Source organism: Corvus hawaiiensis, chromosome 12 (assembly GCF_020740725.1).
Source record: "Corvus hawaiiensis isolate bCorHaw1 chromosome 12, bCorHaw1.pri.cur, whole genome shotgun sequence".
NCBI lineage: Eukaryota > Metazoa > Chordata > Aves > Passeriformes > Corvidae > Corvus > Corvus hawaiiensis.
Window position 1 is genome coordinate 1602595 of NC_063224.1, and position 18114 is coordinate 1620708.

The following is an 18114-nucleotide window of genomic DNA, read 5'->3' on the forward strand; positions in this document are numbered from 1 at the left end:
AGTGGGACTTGGAGCAGCCTGGAACAGTGGAAGGTGTCCCTGCCCATGGCAGGGGGTGGGATGAGATGGCTTTAATGTCCCTTCCCACCCAAACCATTCCATGATTCTGTGATTTCTCTGCTATGCTCAGGTTTGCTCGAGTACAAATCCAGGCAAACCCTGCAGGTGTCACGTTTATTTTACACAGAATAGATTTAAGTTATGAGACAGAATGGAATATTTACAGCACTGCAGGCACGCTCCTGCACACAGGGAATGTTTCCCAGGGGCATGGGAAGGGGTTCAGCACACCTGCATCATCATGGAGTTCACCATGGTATCAAAAGCCCTGGAGAGGGAAATAAACACAGATTATTAAAGGAAGCAGCTCAGTGTGCACAGCAGAGCTTTTGTAACAAAACCACTTTCTCACCCTGCCTCTGCCTGGCTTTCCCTAAGCTGGACACAGGGTTTTACTCTTTACAGCACAGGCTGTTGAGGGATTAATGATTTTAATTAAGCTGAGGTAAGGACAGGTCTCACCCTGGCTGCAGCCCTGTCTCTGTGAAGTATGGAAGTTGTTCTTGCCAAGGCCATAGAAACTCCCAATTCCCTGTGAGATTACAATGGGAATGGGGGACACTGGCCCTCCCTCACACACAGGGAATTCCATGTGCTGAATGTTTGTCCCCACCCAAGGATAAACCCTGGACAAGGGCTGTTCACTCTTTACCCTGTTCAACTTAACTGGATTTTAATACAATTATTAAGTTTGCAAAAGACCTCTAAAATCATCAAGTCTATTTTCAGGTAGTTTTTTCTCCCAAAAAAATACATTTTCTTGCCTTAATGTTTGTAACACCAGTTCTGGGGTGGGAGTGAGAGTTCAGTAGAATTTTTTATGACACCCTCAGTTTTTTGTGAGGCAGCAATGACCCAAACCCAGCATCACTGTTCTCATTAAGGCACTTGGAGCATGCACACCTGAGCTGGCCAGCCACAGGGTTGGTCCTGTTGCATCAGAGGTACCCTGAAAGTTCCAGAAAGGTGGCAAAGAGATGGGAGATCCATGTGGACAACCCACTCACCTGGAATGGATCCTGTCCCCAGGGTTATAGAAAGGGTTACACATGATGTCAGTGTAGGAACTGTGCAGCTTTCGGAACATCTGAAAAGGGAATGGAGGTGAGTTCATTAATTTTTTGTTTCTCAGCACTTCTTGAGTAGCTGGAAGGAGCAAACCCACCGAGGTGGCTCTGCTTTGGTGCACTCACACTGCGGATCTCGTTGTCCCTCAGGGCCGTGTTGGAGGAATCCACCACCATGACAAACTTCACCTTGGAGTTGGTCACGTAGCCGTACCTGGGCAGGGGTTAAGGATGTACTTCTCACACAGCAGGGCCTGGCAAAGCCACTAAACCACGCTGGAATGTGCCCAAAGAGACAAGCTTTGGAAACATGAGGGAACTTCCTCATGAGGGGCAGACACAGAGCTGTTCTCTGTGTGAGCAGGGACAGCACCCAGGGAGCGGCTGGAGCTGGGCCAGGGCAGGATCAGGTTGGAGATCAGGGAAAGGTTCTTCCCCCAGTGGGTGCTGGGCACTGCCCAGGCTCCCCAGGGAATGGGCACGGCCCCGAGGCTGCCAGAGCTCCAGGAGCGCTTGGACAGCGCTGCCAGGGATGCCCAAGGTGGGATTTGGGGTGCCTGTGCAGGGCCTGGGGTTGGATTGATGGTCCTGTGGGTCCCTTCCAGCCCAGGATATTCTGTGATTAAACTAAACCCACAATGGCCTGGCCAAAGGCGTGACAAAGATACACCTTGTAGTCTTCAGTGGGGTAGAGGAGCCCCAGGTACAGCTCCCTCTGGTCCACCAGGGCTTTGCCCATGGCTGAGATCTTCTCATCCACCACGTCCAGGGAGGTGTGCACGGTGTAGTGGAACTTCAGCTCGTTCTCCGTGGGGACGCTCCGGATGTACAGCGGGTAATTCTGGGGGCAGAACGAATCACACGCACTGGGATCTGCTGCTGGCAGAGCGATTTAACCATTGGTGTTCACAGCACGGCCCCCTTCCCACGCTGCAGCACCTCCGGAGCACAGCTGTCCCCACGGCAGGAGAATCATGTGCACAGGCACTGCACAAGGCTCAGGTCTCCCTGCTCCCCTGTCCCCTTGTCCCAGCAGGGCCTGGACCCAGCTCTTCTCAAGGGAAACTCCTCTCCTCTCCCTCACACTGTGCCTGTGCCGGCTGCCCCAGCCCTTCTGCTCCTGCCCAGCCCATTTCACCGCAGTGTCCGCCCCACTCCCGCTGTATCTGCTCTCTTCTGCTCCCCTCACCCCTCTCCAGACCCCACAACCTGACAGCCCGCCCATTCCCCTCTCCCCTCACAACCCCACCCGGCCCCACATCCCAGGTCCCGCTCAGACCCTAAAAACAGAGCCCCAGCCCCTCTCCCCTCACCCTTCCCCAGACCCCACTGCCCCGCCGGGCCCGCCGTTCCCCTCAGCCGGCCCCGGCCGCGCCGCCCGCACCTCCTTGGCGATCACGGCGATGCACACCGCCATCTTGGCCCGCCCCTCCCGCCGGTCACGTGCGGCGCGCGCGCCGGTCACGTGCGGCGGTCACGCGGCGCGCGGGCCCGGTTGCCATGGCGAGCGCGGCGCTGGGGCCGCTGTGCCTCTGCTGGGTGCTGGGCCCCGCCGCCGCCGCCGCCCCCAACATCCTCCTCCTCCTCATGGACGACGTGAGTGGGGGACCCGCGGGGGCTCCCCGGGGAGTCCCGGTGGGTGGCGGGGGGGTGGGAGGTGGTGTCGGCCCGGGGGAGTCACCCCGAGGGGGGTGTGAGGGATCTGGGCATCGCCCTGGTGAGGAGGCACTGCGGGAGCTGGGCATGGGCGGGCTGGAGAAGGGAAGGCTGGGAGGGGATCCCGTCAAGGGGTGTCAGAGGACAGTGCCAGGCTCTGTTCAGTGGTGCCCGGCGACAGCAAGAGGAGCCACGGCCACCAACTAAAACACGAGAAGTTCCACTTCAACACGAGGAAGAACCTCTGTCCATGGAGGGCGGCAGAGGCCTGGAGCAGCTGCCCAGGGAGGGCGTGGGGTCTCCCTGTCTGGAGACATTCCAGTCCCACCTGGACGTGTTCCTGTGCCATCTGCTCCAGGTGCCCCTGCCTTGGCCTGGATGATCTCCAGAGCTCCCTTCCAACACTAATGGTTGCTGATCACAAGGAGGGGGTTGGTGGCCTCCTGAAAAACTAAGCAAGAGGAAAAGTAATTCTACTCATTTGGGCTCTCTGAACTGGGAAAAAAAAAAGGCAATAAATTGTTAAGGAGCAGAAATAATCACAGATTTATTTCTAACTCAAAGTCTTTTCAATTTTGCACCCTTGGACACACGGATAAGGAAATATATTCCTTTCCAATGCGTTCAGGTCGCTGCCATCTTCCTGGTTTGCTTCTCTCCTAACAGTTTCTGTCACCTTCCAGCTGTGTTTGTGGTGGAAATGTGTTTGTTGCTCTTGGAAGCTCCCCAAGGAGCTCACAAGGGTGGGCAAACCCTTCCCACCTGTTTGCCAGTTTATCCTGCTTGTTGTTTCCGTGGTGTTCCTATACTCCTGAGCAGGATAATCACCTGCTTTTCCAGCCACTTGAGCCTCTGGAAGGGTCTGCCCAGGGAGGTTTGGAGGTGTCCAAGGAAGGCCTGGACATGGCACTCAGTGCTCTGGGCTGGGGACAAGGTGGGGGTTGGGCACAGCTTGGACTTGGAGTGTTTTTTTCCAACCTCGGTGATCCTGTGATCTCAGTTTTCCATTCAGGAATATTTCCCCCTCCCAAGCTGGCATTTGTAATTTTCCAGAGGAAGGCTCTTTGGGACAGTGATTCTCCCGCTCTGGAAGCGTTGGTACAGCACGAGGCACAGCTCCTGTCTGGAGCTTCTGTGAGCTATTGATTTGTGTAATATGTTCATTAGAAATACATCTCCCTGCTTTTTTTTCCCCTTGATCCTCTGGGACTCCGTGGAATTAGAGCAACGTGAGATTCTTTTTGTCTTTCTTCCTTGATGATAAAGCAGCAGAAGAAAGAAACTGGGGCTAAATCCATTGTATCCGTTTTAATTCCACATCCCAGTGTCAGGCATTTAATTGTTCCTTAACTCAGAATGTAGCTCTGTGACAATTTTCTTTCCCAAACTAATGGCACCAGATGGTTTCCTAGGGATCTGGGTACATCCCACCCTGTGCGTGCATGGCTCACGGGACACACACCTGGATCAAAGGAATCGCTTGCCTTTGTTAAAGCACAATAGAACCCCCAGCACCTGGGGTGCCTAATGGCTCATTAAGCTGCTCCCTTCTAGAACCTTCTGCCTGAAGCTGTGCTTTTCCCAGTAATGAAATTTTCAGCAGTGAGCACAGACACCGTGGTGGGAATTTTATGGTTCTCCTGGCGTGTGACCCCTCGGAATTAGGAGGAAGAACAGGGTGAAACCACAGTCCTGCAGATAAGCACAGTGACATGTGATGCCTCTGGCAGATTCCTCTGGCTTTTAAAACACTTCCTTGCTTTTCCTGCAGTGCTGCTTTTGAGTTCAGACCTTTTCTTTGTGTTTCTAGTTCTGCAGAGGGATAGATCCAGAGGCTGAGGTGGAATCCTGGGGTCCAGCACAGACACGTGGGCAGGGACTGAAGGCTCAGACGTGGCAGCTGCACAGCCACGAGTAAATCATGTGTAACTTCCTCTTCCCCCTTGCTCTGGGCGTGCCTCAGGCCTCTGAGTAAGAGTAAAGGCACTGGGCTTCTTGCAAGTGCTTTTGGTACCTGTTAACAAGTCATTTAATGCCGTGTGTGCCTCAATTTCCCACCTGCCAGGGAAAAGTACAAGAGTTCCCTGCTCCACAGGGTTGGCAGAGATCATTTTTGTCCCATTTGTGAAGTCTTCAGTAGGGAGATGAGTGCTGTAAAATTTTATAAGTTAAGGGATACAATAAAAGTGTTATGTGGGCCCAGAAATGTGGCTGTGGAGAAGGACTTTGACATCTTCTGGTGTGTTCCTTTTACAGATGGGCTGGGGGGATTTGGGAGCTTTCGGAGAGCCTTCTAAGGAAACTCCTAACCTAGACCAGATGGCTGCAGAAGGGATGCTTTTCCTGGATTTTTATACTGCCAACCCCCTCTGCTCTCCCTGTAAGTAAACTGGAGTTTGAACCGTGTAAGCATGAGAAACATCTTCCTCTGAGAAGTTTGGGGTGTTTGCCAGCCTCTGACATGAATCAACAACCCAACCAGTGATTGCCTTCAAGCCAGAGATTGGATTTGCTGCTTTGATCTTGCCTTTTGCTCCCCTTTTATTTATGTTTGGATTGGAAAACCGACAGTTTTCAGTTCATACAAAGCACTGGTTCAGTGATCAGTCCAGCTAAAGGATTTTTATCCCATTTCAGTTCAGTATTCCAGCCCTAGTCATTGCATTTTTTTCATCTTTCTCATTGTGGGTTAAACAAAGCAGGATCTGAACTGTTGCTGAGCATATTTGGTGTGAGTCTGTTGGCTCTGGTGAGACTTTCATGCAAGGAAAGGCAGCAGTTTGTGTCCTGCTTTTGACCCTGGTGTCTTGCAAGACTCTTGGGACAGGGACAAGAGATAAAAGGAACGTTTGGGTCTGGCAGAGGCAGATATTCTTCTCCTTATTGTTTTTTCTGTGAGGTGGTTTCTTTTTTTCCTTTCTTTTTTCCCCCTCAAACCTGGTTAGCTGCCAAGAACTGAAACAAAAATGAAGAACAGGGGCTTTTTATTTGGGCTCTCATTTAGGATAGCACTTGCCAGTGTGTTGATGATGTCCTTGCTCAGAAAAGGCATTTAAAATATGCTGAGATCCTGCTAATCCAGTGGTGGGACTGCATATACTTGAAGTTAAGCATCTGTTTAAATATTCCCTGCAGTCAGGACTTGACTTTTATTGTGAAAGCTGGACAGCTCTTTCTTTATGTTTCATGATTTTTGTTCAGTCAAGCTCGAAAGCTTAGCCTTGAGCATCTGATGAGTGTGTGCTAGGATTTCCTCTTAAATACATAATAAATATATCTCTAACTGAGATAGAAGGGTTGCTCCATTGGCTATTCAAAGTAATGACTCTTCAGTGTGGCTGATTTAATGAAGGGGCCAAATTTCACCTGCAATAACTCAAATGATGCATCAGAACCTGGCTCTCTCTGTGGCTTGTGAGAGAGGGGAGTTCTGCCAGTTTTAATGTGGGTGATTTTGTGGCTGTGACAGGAGGACACTGACACACTTCAGTCAGTGTGCTGGCCTCATCTTCCTACAATAATATTAATATTAAGCAGGGAATAGATAGAAATAAATGTTTGTGTTGTTTGCAGCAAGAGCAGCACTGCTGACAGGTCGGCTCCCAGTCAGGAATGGCTTTTACACAACGAATGGACATGCCAGGAACGGTAGGAGCCTCATTCCTGATCCCCCTTCCTCTCCTGATTTCCCTCTGTGCCTTGTAGGAGGTTTCTCTTTGGACAGAGGGGATCTTCCCCCGTGGATCTTGCACCAAAAGATGACCCTGTTAAGTGCTGGTAATAAGTGTGAATTGTATTGCTTCCTCCTCTTCAAGCAGAAAACCTCCTCAAATTAAGAGGATGAACCAGGCTGGTTGATCCATTTGTTTGTGCTGGCTGAGAACTGTTTCCTCTGGGCAGGGGAATTGGGGTCTGGTGAAGGAAAATCAGGTGGGGGGTGTTAATACCCAGAGGAAGAACTGGCTGCTCACAGGTTTATTCAGCAGGCAGATTTCTATCCAGTTTTAGAGCAGCTTTCCGTCCCTCGTGCCTGTGGTGCTTCCAGGGGAGATCCCTGGGTTGATTTGGGTCCCAGAGTCACAAATGCCACATGCTGGGACATGGTTGGGCAAGAATCAGGAGCCAGGGGTTGATTCCCAGAGCAAAGTTACAGCTGAGATGTCAGGGGCTGAGAGAGACTCTTCATTTCTTTCAGCTCTTGCAGGCTGAGTACCTTTATTGGTTATTTGATTTAGGAAAAAGCTGCCTTCATTTTAGAAAACAGAAGGCAGATTTACAACATGAAAACCACACCTAAAGCACCTGATTTTCTGTGACATCCCCCTTTCAAGGGTCTCACCTCCACTCCGGGGTGGCAGCCCCCTTTATTATTTGCCCTCATGCACAAGTGGGTGGAAACCTCCCTTTGGTCTCTCTGATTCAATTTATCCTCTCCATCCCATGGGAGGACTTCCAAGGAATGACATTGCTGGGACTCCAAACTAATTGCTTTTTCTGACCCAGTAACACTGCTTCTAATGTTAAGTAGCCATGAGCTGTTTGCTGTAATACTTTTAAGAGTCAGAAAGATATTTTTGATTTGTTTTCCACAGCCTACACACCACAGGATATAGTAGGAGGAATCCCAGATTCTGAGTTACTGCTTCCAGAGCTCCTGAAGAAAGCTGGTTACATCAATAAGATCATTGGCAAATGGTAAATTTATTTGGAGATCGCTTGCTTTGAGATTTCATGCTGTATGTGTTGGGAAGGAGCAGCAGAAAAAAACAGAATTACAGAAAAAAAAACCCCTGTTTTGAAGCTCAAATGTCCAACTTTGGAACGTGTGATGGATCTTCCCCCTGCTGGGATCAATTCCTGAGTGTTCCCATTACAAGTACTTCCATGTATCTTCATACAAAGAGTTGATGGGGTTTTATGTGTGTATTTATATTTATAAACTCCCCAACTCTGTGCTTTCATGCACACCTCACACCACTTATTTAATCAGAAAACACCAGGATATTCTGTTGGAATTTGCCTTGGGCACCTACATGATTTTTATCTTCGTCTCTTGCTATATGTTGGGTTTTTACTAATAAATGAATTCCTGTGGAAAGTAACAGGAATTTCTTTATCAGTTTCATTAACAGGTTAGAGAAGGGTGGGTTTGAATTGTGGTTGGATTCACCTGCTGGAATTGGGAGGAAAGCAAAGCACCCTAAGACAGTGAATTATTTATCAGCAGGAGAGTGGCCCTGAAGGATCAGCTCAGTGGGCTGGGTGCAATCAGCTGCAGTTCAGTGCTAATAAATGTAAATTCATACACCCAGGGAAAAGGAATAAACATGGCAAATGCAGATTGGTTCCAGTTCTTTGGAAAAAGACAGGTCTGGAAGGACCTGCAGCTGTTAGCAGGAACAGGACTAAATAGGAATGTGCAGGGCATTACTGTGCATCCAAAAACTTCTCCTGGACAGGGCTGGGAGTGATGCTGAAAAACTGGCAGTGCTACCTGCTCCCTAGAAAGGTGTAAAGAAATGCAAGGTACAGCAGTTAAAGTGGAGTCTCATCCTGGCTGCGCAGAGAATTTCAAGGTTTTCCAGCAGAAAATTTTCTTATTGTTTCATCATCCCCTCTAAAAACTTTTCAGGGTATCCAGTGACAGTAAATTCCATGGTTTAATTATAAGTTTGCAATCTTCCGTGACCAGTGTGGAATTTGTTGTGTTTCATTAAATCTCAGATTTTTGTGCTGTGAGAGGCAGAGACTGACCTGCATCTCAGTCATTGTTTAATGTCTCTGAAAGTGCTCTTAGGGCTTTCTTAGAATAAGATGCTTTTCCATCTCCCCTGTTACAGAAACAGCCAGGAATAACTTTGTATTCCCACAAATGGGGAAAGGGTGGAATCCTGCAGGTCAGGCTGGCAGTGGCAGTTACATCACAAGCTGTAATCATAGCTGGAATGATGATTATTCCTGTAATAACCCAGTTTAGAATAGCTCAGAGTAACTCCAAGGATCATTTTACTCCAGGGAATGCATTTTATGCCCTTTATGTTCAGAAAGTGCAGAGGGGGATGGAACAAAGTGGACAGGGGGCAGATGCAGGCTTGTGAGGGGAAGATGGAATGATTAAATAAACATTAAGCTACCAAGATGCTCTTTAGAGACACAGAGGATGGGTGTTCTCTGTCTTAAATGCAGGAAATGTAGATTTTGCAGTACAAAAACTGGAGATTAGAGAGGAGCTTCATCTGGAAGTTAAGGATGGAGGATTTTCAAGCTGCACAGTAGAGAGGAGCTGTCATCAGGAGTAGCTGAACGTGTTTTATGTCCACATGTGCACATAAAAACCTCATTTTGTTTCCATTCAGGTCTCTTTGTACCGTTTTGGCAGCGTGAGTACTCCATAAAGGGGATGAGGATGGAATGGTGCATTTCATGAGCTCTGCCTTGTGTTTTTACAGCTCAGTGGGATAAAAGGGACTTGTCGTAGATCAGAATCCTTAAGTAAAACATTATGTGCATCTCTGCAGTGGTTTGGGGCAGTGTAGTCCATGAGTGCTGATCATCAGACAGCATGGAAGAAGACACCAGTGGAAGGAAAAAATGGAAAACAGTGATTGGAGAGTAAATAAAATGGAATATAAGTGAGCACTGGGGTGAGTCTGCATGGCTGTGCTTGCAACAAGTGTGAGAGAGCTCAAGACACTGCTCTGGAGTCGTTTATGTGATTGAAGTACTTTGAGTTTTCATTTCTTAGGCAAAGACTGTGTTCTTGCATGCTGTTCTGGTGAGCTGAGTTTTTGCTTCTTTGCAGTAGAATTTTAACTGCAATCTGTTGCTTTTGTTCCCAGGCACTTGGGGCACCGGCCCCAGTTCCACCCCCTGAAACATGGCTTTGATGAGTGGTTTGGATCCCCAAACTGCCATTTTGGGCCCTACGACAGCAGAGAGCGCCCCAACATCCCCGTGTACAGGGACTGGGAGATGGTTGGCAGGTAACCCAGCTCCTTGCCTGGGAGTGGGATTTTCTGGGCTCTCCCTGCTGGCATTACAGAACTGGGTGGGCTTTAAGGTTCCCTCCATCCCAAACCGTTCTGGGATTCCATGATTCTGTGGTTAATAAAGGTCCAAGCACCAAGACTAACCTGGAAGTTGCATGTGGACAGTGTAGGGATGTGGAGCTGCCCTCCCAGAGCTGTTTGCTCATCCCTGGCACCCTGAAGGCTTCCTGTGAGGATTTCACTGCACTCTTGGAAGCTGTTCCCATTCTGTACTGAAAGACCTCTTTGTTCCTTCTCTTCCTGTTTGGAATAACATTTTGTGTGTTTGCATAACTCCGTTCCGTGTTCCCAGTCTGTGCCCTTCTTGTCCATTCATTTTTCACTCTGGTATCATCTCATTTCACTGCTGTTACTCCCCTGAGCACTTCCCCAGGTCCTTCTCTGCTTTACTGGTGGCTAAAGGTCCCTCTAAAATAATGTTTCCAAAGCATTCCCAGGTTCTGCTTCCAGGATTTCTCTGTTTCACTGAAAGTTGTTCTGTACTTCTGAATTTTTATTCACATTCTGCCCAGCTCTCTATGAAGCACCATGAGATTTTTAAGCATTTTGCCCCTTTTCTAACAGCTTAACAGCAAAAGGCCAGTCCCTCAGGTTTGTCCAAAACTTGAAGTCATTAATTTGGATCAAGCTGTGTCACCACTTTCTCCCGTAAGAACAATTATGGTGACATATTTTTCACATCTGGAGAGAGTTTGCTGAGTGTTGACTGTGACTTGTTTGTCACCTCCTTACACAGGGAAGAAATTCCTTAAAAGGGGAAAAAATCCATTTTGTGATGTTTATTCCTTAGGATTGATTTTTTTCCCTCTCTGATTCCTTTTATCTTAAGATACTATGAGGATTTCAAAATTGATCTGAAGACAGGTGAAGCCAACTTGACTCAGCTCTACCTGCAGGTACTATTTTAGTGCTGGCTTCTCAGCCAAGGTGACTTTATGCTTTTGTTTTTTTGGAGAGGTTTCGACAGCAGAGGATAAATTCATTTTTATTGTTGTTTACAGGAAGCTCTGGATTTTATTAGCAAGCAGCAGGCCAGCCAGCAGCCATTCTTTTTATACTGGGCAATTGATGCTACCCACGCTCCTGTTTATGCCTCCAAACAGTTCCTGGGCACGAGTCAGAGAGGGCTGTAAGTCCTGCTTTTGGGGACATTGGTTTGTTGGGGTTGTTGTAATTAATTCCTCGTGCTGCTGGAACAGGCAGCCTAAGCAGAGTTCTAGATCCAAGGGGATGGATCACTCCTCAAGTGTGTGTGTGTGTGCTGAAATGCATTATTTGCTTGGATTGTTCTTCCATAATTTGGCTTTAATCTGAACTGCAGATCATGTGACCCCAGGGGGAGGAGGGGGGCTCTAAGCTCCTTTGCCAGTTGTGTGAGGAGTGAAATGCTGTCTGTGGCACAGATGATTTTTTAGAAGGCTTTTGTATGATTAGTGCCTGTTTTAAAAGCCTATAAATCAGACCAGCAAACAGGAAAGCACTCCTAAAAGTGCAGTTTGGAGGAGGCAAAGAGCTCTGTAGACACTGGGAGTGTTGCTTCAAAGAGTTTCTAACCATAAGGAAAACGATGTTGTTACCTCCCAGTCTGTGGCAAGATGGTTTGCCTCTGTTTGTGAATTTTATGCCTGAATTTCTCTGTCCAAGAGGGGCTCACACCTGAGCAAACTCTGACCCTCAATACCCCAGAGGGGCTGCTCTCTGCAGGTCAGAGACACAAGTTTGCAGTGGCAGCAGAAAACCTGATGCATGAGAAGGATTTCTGCAGCACAGGTACAAATTAAGTCCACTGAACACATTGTGCTGACCCTTTTTTTTTTGCTGCTTTGAGTGTTTTGCATCTCCTTTTGCCCCAGGTATGGGGATGCTGTGAGAGAAATTGATGACAGCGTTGGGAAAATCCTGAACCACCTCCAGCAGCTGGGGATCAGTGAGAACACCTTCGTGTTTTTCACCTCTGATAACGGGGCTGCTCTCATTTCAGCTCCCAAACAAGGTGAGGCTCAGCTGAACAAACCTGGGCTTGGCAAATCAAGGCTTAACTCTCTCTCTATGAGAAGAAAAAAAAAACCTGTGTGGAGGGTCTGTGTTATGAGTTAGGAGAAGCCTCAAAAGACAGAGTGTTTATGTTTAGAGTAATTTATGTTCAGTGCTTCTGGTCACTGCTGGAGGAGGTGTCCTTGGCCAAATGGAATTTTTCCTGCCCCAGTGTTGCTGTTACCTGTGTGTATTTGCACTGTCAGGGAGGGAATATTCTGTAATTTATTTGGAACCAGGCTCAGTAACTTAGCAGGGTGTTTACTCTGCATCTGCCAAATGCATATTTCAGCCTTCTGAGCAATTACAGAACGTTCAAGAGTCTCTCATTCTTTAGCTCTCATGAAAAATATCAAGAAGAGAAATGATTTTTTGTTACCTCACGAGTTTTCTTTTGTTCAAGTGAGGGTTTTTCTGGAAAAAATCACTGCAAATTGACTTTAGAACCTGCTCTCTCCTCTTTGGAGGCAGACTTGTCTTGTGGTTATTGAACCACAGAGCAGGGAGTAACCTGAGTTCTGATTTCAGCTGGCTTTGACTTTGTGTGACCTGGAGTCAGTCATGAGACTTCCCTGGTTGTTCCTGAGCTCCAAGGTTGGGTTAAAACTCCAGATATTCCTGCAGAGCTCTGGCCATCTCTGAGAATGATTCAGGAAATGCAGGATTATTTTTCTCACTCTTATACCTTCCTCTAATATTGTTCCGGTACTTTAAAATTGAAAATCATTATGAAAAAAAAGCTGTTTCTGCCTGAAAATGTCAGGTTTGGTTACAGACAGCAGTTAACACCCCTAGAGGGAAGAACACCAGTGAGGTATTTCCTGTTTGTTGGGGGTTTGTTTTTCATTTGGTTGTTGATAGCAAGGTGTGTCTAACTGTCCCTTTCTCCCTGTGCTGAAAAGACACTCCTAAAATTTCATCACAAATGGATATTGAAAAAAAACCCCCAAAAACACAACACAACAAACAAGGAAATAATGACAAAAAACCCAACTCTGGTCATGTTGTTTGAAGAAGCAGCCATGCAGAAATGAGAATTCATTTAAAACCAACCTGGGTGACAGTGTCCTTTTGAAATGCTGGTATTTTGTGGGCTTTAAGGCTGCTTTTCTGTCCCTAGGAGGAAGCAATGGGCCTTTCCTGTGTGGCAAACAAACCACCTTCGAGGGTGGCATGAGGGAGCCGGCGATTGCCTGGTGGCCCGGCCACATCCCTGCAGGAGGGGTGAGTCTCTGCTTTGGGCCCTTCTCAGCAGCCTCGGGTGGACTGCAGGGAGAGGAGAGGTCCTTGCCGGGCTTGGTGGGCTTTGCTTCACGCTTTTACCGTGCCCCAAGTCCAGGGGTTTGTGTAAATAAGGAGCTGCTGCTGCTGCTGCCCCAGAAATCGGTGCCATTTTAATGCAGATTTGCATTTAGAGGGTCTGTGCTCAACTTTGCTGGGAGCACCCTGGCTCTGGTCTTGTCTTCCTGCTCTTTTTAACAAACCCTTTACTCTTCTGGACCTCAACATTTCTCATGTGTTTGAACAAATCAGAGTGTAAAGAGCAGGAATTTGTTACCTACACTCTCCATGCCCTGAGGTACCAAGTGGTTTGACTCTCACATCTCTCACGTTGTGCCTGATGAAAGTTCCACTCAGGGAGGCTCAGACACCACATTATTGCTGTGTGCTGCCTGCACACAAATGCAGATATGATCACTTCAAAATAACCCCCCAGTGGCACTGCCAGCCCCCCTTGTCCCAGCTCTCATTACAGAGGGATGCAATCAATCCTGCTGCGGGCCAGGATCACAGGGATAGCACAGCCCCCTCCCCTTGCTGAGCATCTCTGAGCCCTGAAGAAAGTGATCCTTCATTAACTGGGCACCGTGCTTGAGCCTGCAGACTGTTCATAAATAAAACATTTGTCGAAGTTGCATTCCATTGGGGTGGTTTAATTGAGGCAGGCTAATGATAATTTATCATTTACATTTAGAGGGACCATGAGGCAGCTCAGATCTGCAGCTGAGGGCAGGAGGGTGGTTTGGTTTCATTATTTTTCGAGAGTTCACCAAACCTACCAAGGATGGTTTATTATTTTTCTAATTTGAAATGAAAACAGTCTTTTTGTTTAAATTTAAACATTTCCATAAAGCCTTTGCAAGCCAAGTACAACAACCCTGGGCTAGCAAAGGAGAACATGAAACTGCAGCTGAGTGTTTTGTTTGCTGGGTCCAAACTAAATAATGTGCTAAAAGTAAACATGCATTATAAATGGGGACGAGAAAATGCCCAAATTTAAAAATTCTTTCCATTGTAGTAACTCTGAGGATAATTAAGAACAGGAGGAGAGAGAAATCCTTGTGCCTGCTTCTTTCCTGCCTGGCTGGGACTCCTCTCCCAGGTAGTTTTTGGGAGCTGCTGCTTGAGCTCCTGGGACCAGGCATTGCTCTGCAGAGCTGTGTGTGCAGGGTGGGCTGGGCAGCTGAGCTGCAGAGCGTGCCTGGAGCTCCCACATTTTGGGAGGCACCCAAAATCCCTCCTCCACCATGCCAGTATCACCCTGAAGCACGTGCTGAGCTTTAAATCCTCGTTATCCCGGGCTCCAGCTCGGGGTGCTCCCGGTGCCAGGTGTGTGCCAGGTGTGTGCCAGGGCTCCCAGGGCTCCGTGGGGGCCTTGGGGAGCCAGTGCTGCTCTCCATGCTCAGGATGTGCTGCTTTGCTCCCAGTGTGATGCTGCTGCTCAGTAACTGTGTAATAGAAACTCACCTGTGTTTTCTGCTTGTGTTCTTGCCTTCGAGGCTCCAGCACTGCTCCCTCAGCAGCCCTGACCACAGGTGAGAGACTTGTGTCCACCACGACATTTTTGGCTTTTTTTTCTGTACCTTGCTGTAGCTTCCCCATCCTCTGGAGGAGTTTTAACTGCCCAGCCCCAGTCCTGTGCGCTCCAAGGAGCTGTAAAATGTGGGAAAGCCCCTTCAAAGTCTCTCGTTGCTCCTTCTTTTCAGGAGTTGAAGGAAACAGAGGCTTGGGAGATCTGAACTTCAGCACAGAGCTGAAGGGTCAACTCCTTCCTGCGCTGGATTTGCTCCCAGTGCAGTGGTTGTTCCTTTTGAGGAGCAAGGGAAGGGCCAGGAGCTGTTTCAGGTGCAACAACTGGAGCCAGGAAAGGAGAGCTCGTGTCTCTGGTCAGTGAAATGCAGTTATTGGGTGGAAAACTCCTTCTGCTGATGGGAATGCTCCAGGGAGACCTCATTGCAGCCTTCCAGTGCCGTGGGACAAGGAGGGAAAGGGACTTTTTATATGGGCAGATAGTGCCAGGACAGGACAGAGGGAATGGCTTCCCACTGCCAGAGGGCAGGGATAGATGGGATATTGGGAAGGAATTGTGCCCTGGGAGGGTGGGCAGGCCCTGGCACAGGAGGCCCAGAGCAGCTGTGGCTGCCCCTGGATCCCTGGCAGTGCCCAAGGCCAGGCTGGACATGGCTTGGAGCAGCCTGGGACAGTGGGAGGTGTCCCTGCCATGGCAGGGGTGGGACAGGATGGGCCTTAAGGTCCCCTCCAACCCAAACCATTCCATGATTCTACCTGGCAGTTGGTTAATAATTTTATTGATATATAAGGTTGGGGTTTTTGTTTTTATTAGAGAGCACAGTGATGTGCTGAAATAAAGGAGCACCCCGGCCTAAACAGAAGAAGTGAGGGGACAGGGTGGGAGCACCTGCCAGGCTCCCTGTGGAGCTTGGGATAATTGGTGCATTTGGCTGGTTTGCAGGTTTTTGGAGGAGGAATATGCCTCAGGAGTCTGTGTTGCTCTTGGCATCAACACTCAGTGAGTTCTGGTCCCCCATCAGGAATATTTATTCACACACAAACAGCCTTGCTGCACTTCCCTCCTCGGCTCCGTTTTCCAGGTGAATTCACAACAAATCAGTGTTTCAACATTCCCCACATCACATCTGCCTTCTGGAAGGATCCAGCTGGAAAAAAAACCCCCACATATTCTGTTGGTATTTGAATCCTCCTCCTCTCTCCCCTCGCCCTCCTCCCCTTCCTCTCTCGTGCCTGCTTCCTGAAGGAGAAAAGAACATATCAACCCAAAGACAGCATTGCAACCTTTTCTTCCCTATCTCCCATGGGGCACAAATTGAAATTGAATTAGACAGGGATATCAGGTCTGCTCGCTGTGATAACTGTAAAAGGATTTTATTTAAAAACACCCTGACATTTGTTCACCCAGTTTCAAATATTTAGCTTTCCTCCTTTCCATTCCTGGCGGGGGCGACTTTATTAATTGTCGCCTTTGATTCAGAGTTAAAGCTTGAAAGCACTGATAACAGCACTGGGGACTATTTCTTCCAGCGCCGTGGCCCACAGCAAAAGGATTTCATTTTCTTAAAGACGTTGTGTGGATACTGAGAGTTTATTAAAAAGAAGGGGGGGAAGGAGGGGGGAAAAAATCCGTCCTTACGTGCGTAATACCGGCTGTTCCTCACTGATACAGCAATATCTGATCTCCCTCCGTTTATATATTATTTATTTTCTCTGGGCTGTTGCCCTCTCTGGATTTTTCTTTTTCTTTTCTTTAAAAAAAAAATGAAATAAATAAAAGGGAAAGGCAGCTAGAATGAAAGAGCCCTGTTGACAGGAGAAAAATGGTAATTTTTTTATTTTTCCTCTGAAAATACTTCAAAGTTTTATATAAATATTAACCTTTTTTTTTTTTTTTCCCCTTTTTCCTTTTTCAATGTGGTGCTGCAGAGCACAGATAAATCCAAGTGGCTGTGGCATGGGCATTTAATTTCCTTAAGAAGTTTTCTCTGCTTCACGGCAAAAATGTTGTCTGAGACCAGAAACGTAATTGGATGATTAAAGAGAGTCATCTACATCTGGTGCTGGTTAATAAGGGCCAGGACAAGGGGAGCGTGGTGGCCCCCCAGGATTGTCCCCACGCTCTGGATAAATGAGGTGACATTAAAGGCACGAGCCCGGGGTCAGCGATTGCCTCTTATCAAAAGATTGAGGTGCTGGGACGGAGCCACAACAGGAAAAGTGACTTTTGGATTAGATGTAGAAATTGTGAGAGCTCTGATTACAAAAGGGCTCAGCCAGGGGCTGGCTCTGGGTGTGGGGTGGGGGCAGCAGGAGGGGTCCGAGCTGCTCTTCCCTGGAGTTCTGCAGCTGGGAATGAGCCTGGCCTGAGGTGCTGGGAGCTGCTCATGCCCTGCACTCCAGCCCTGGGGAGCTGGGGCTGCCCAGCCTGGGGGACCAGAGCTCAGAGGGGCCCTCAGCCATGTCCATGTGCAGGGAGGGGACAGAGGGGCCCTCAGCCATGTCCATGTGCAGGGAGGGGACAGAGCAGGGTTCAGAGGGGCCCTCAGCCATGTCCATGTGCAGGGAGGGGACAGAGCAGGGCTCAGAGGGGCCCTCAGCCATGTCCGTGTGCAGGGAGGGGACAGAGGGGACCTCAGCCATGTCCATGTGCAGGGACCAGAGGGGCCCTCAGCCATGTCCATGTGCAGGGAGGGGACAGAGCAGGGCCCAGGCTCTGCTCCCAGGGCCCAGCCATGGCACAGGAAGGAACTGATCCCAGGAAGTTCTACCTGGGTATGAGGCAGAGCTTCTTTCCCCTGTGCCCAGCGGGCGTGTGGAGTCTCCCTCAGGAGATACCCCAGAGCTGCCAGGATACCAACCTGTGCCCTGTGCTCTGGGATAGCCCTGCTGGAGCAGGGAGGTGGGATGGGATGATTAAAATCATTTAAAGGAGAGGGAAAGGCTGCACTAAAATAAGGAATAAATGTTCTCCAAATCCTATCCAAGCTGGCCTTGAGCACTTCCAGGGCTGGGGCAGCCACAGCTTCTCTGGGAAGCATCTCCCTTTGTCACTGCCCCCAAGGCCAGGCTGAGCAGGACCTTTCCCAGGCAGTGCCCACGGATAAATCCTGAACTCGAGTGCCCAGGACCTGTTGGTGTTGGTCAGCTGATCCAGCTGCTTTCCCAGGGATTTCCACGGCCAGGCTTCCTCTTGTGCTTAAAGCTTTGCACTTTGTTTCCTCCCAAGGAATTGTGGCAGGATTCCTGCATGCAGCTTTAATAAGATGTGTTCCTGCCAACACCTCCTGATGAATGAAAGCCATTAAAAATTGAAATGACTGTAATCAAGTAATGTGATATTGTAATGTTAAACTTGTAATTAGGCCCCTGCATGTTGCTTTCTCCAGTTGTTTCTTGTTTTTTTTAATTTCTTAATTCTTCCTTTGTGCTCAGTT

At 48.5% G+C, this 18114-nt stretch overlaps 2 protein-coding genes across 2 annotated transcripts in view; one reads left to right on the forward strand and one right to left on the reverse strand.

The window, feature by feature from the left end:
• Positions 1-160: 160 nt before the first annotated feature.
• Positions 161-2611, reverse strand: TRAPPC2L (trafficking protein particle complex subunit 2L). Its single transcript, XM_048316258.1, has 5 exons — positions 2512-2611; positions 1796-1968; positions 1254-1341; positions 1068-1147; positions 161-328 (listed from the first exon to the last, which is right to left on the reverse strand). The coding sequence occupies exons 1-5, from the start codon at positions 2542-2544 to the stop codon at positions 283-285; spliced, it is 420 nt and encodes a 139-aa protein (XP_048172215.1). The 5' UTR covers positions 2545-2611; the 3' UTR covers positions 161-282.
• The window catches only part of GALNS (galactosamine (N-acetyl)-6-sulfatase), a 40016-nt gene continuing 24432 nt past the window's right edge, over positions 2531-18114 (forward strand). The window contains 10 exon segments of the mRNA XM_048316255.1: positions 2531-2547; positions 2549-2723; positions 5040-5163; positions 6357-6431; positions 7376-7478; positions 9623-9766; positions 10662-10728; positions 10834-10961; positions 11686-11825; positions 12987-13090. Of these exon segments, the coding sequence (XP_048172212.1) occupies positions 2531-2547; positions 2549-2723; positions 5040-5163; positions 6357-6431; positions 7376-7478; positions 9623-9766; positions 10662-10728; positions 10834-10961; positions 11686-11825; positions 12987-13090 (1077 nt within the window).

Coding starts and splice junctions, on each gene's coding strand:
- TRAPPC2L (XM_048316258.1), bottom strand. CDS start 2,544: ATGGCGGTGTGCATCGCCGTGATCGCCAAGGAG. Junction 1,969..2,511: donor TCGCCGTGATCGCCAAGGAG/GTGCGGGCGGCG, acceptor TTCTGCCCCCAG/AATTACCCGCTGTACATCCG. Junction 329..1,067: donor GGGGACAGGATCCATTCCAG/GTGAGTGGGTTG, acceptor TTCCCTCTCCAG/GGCTTTTGATACCATGGTGA.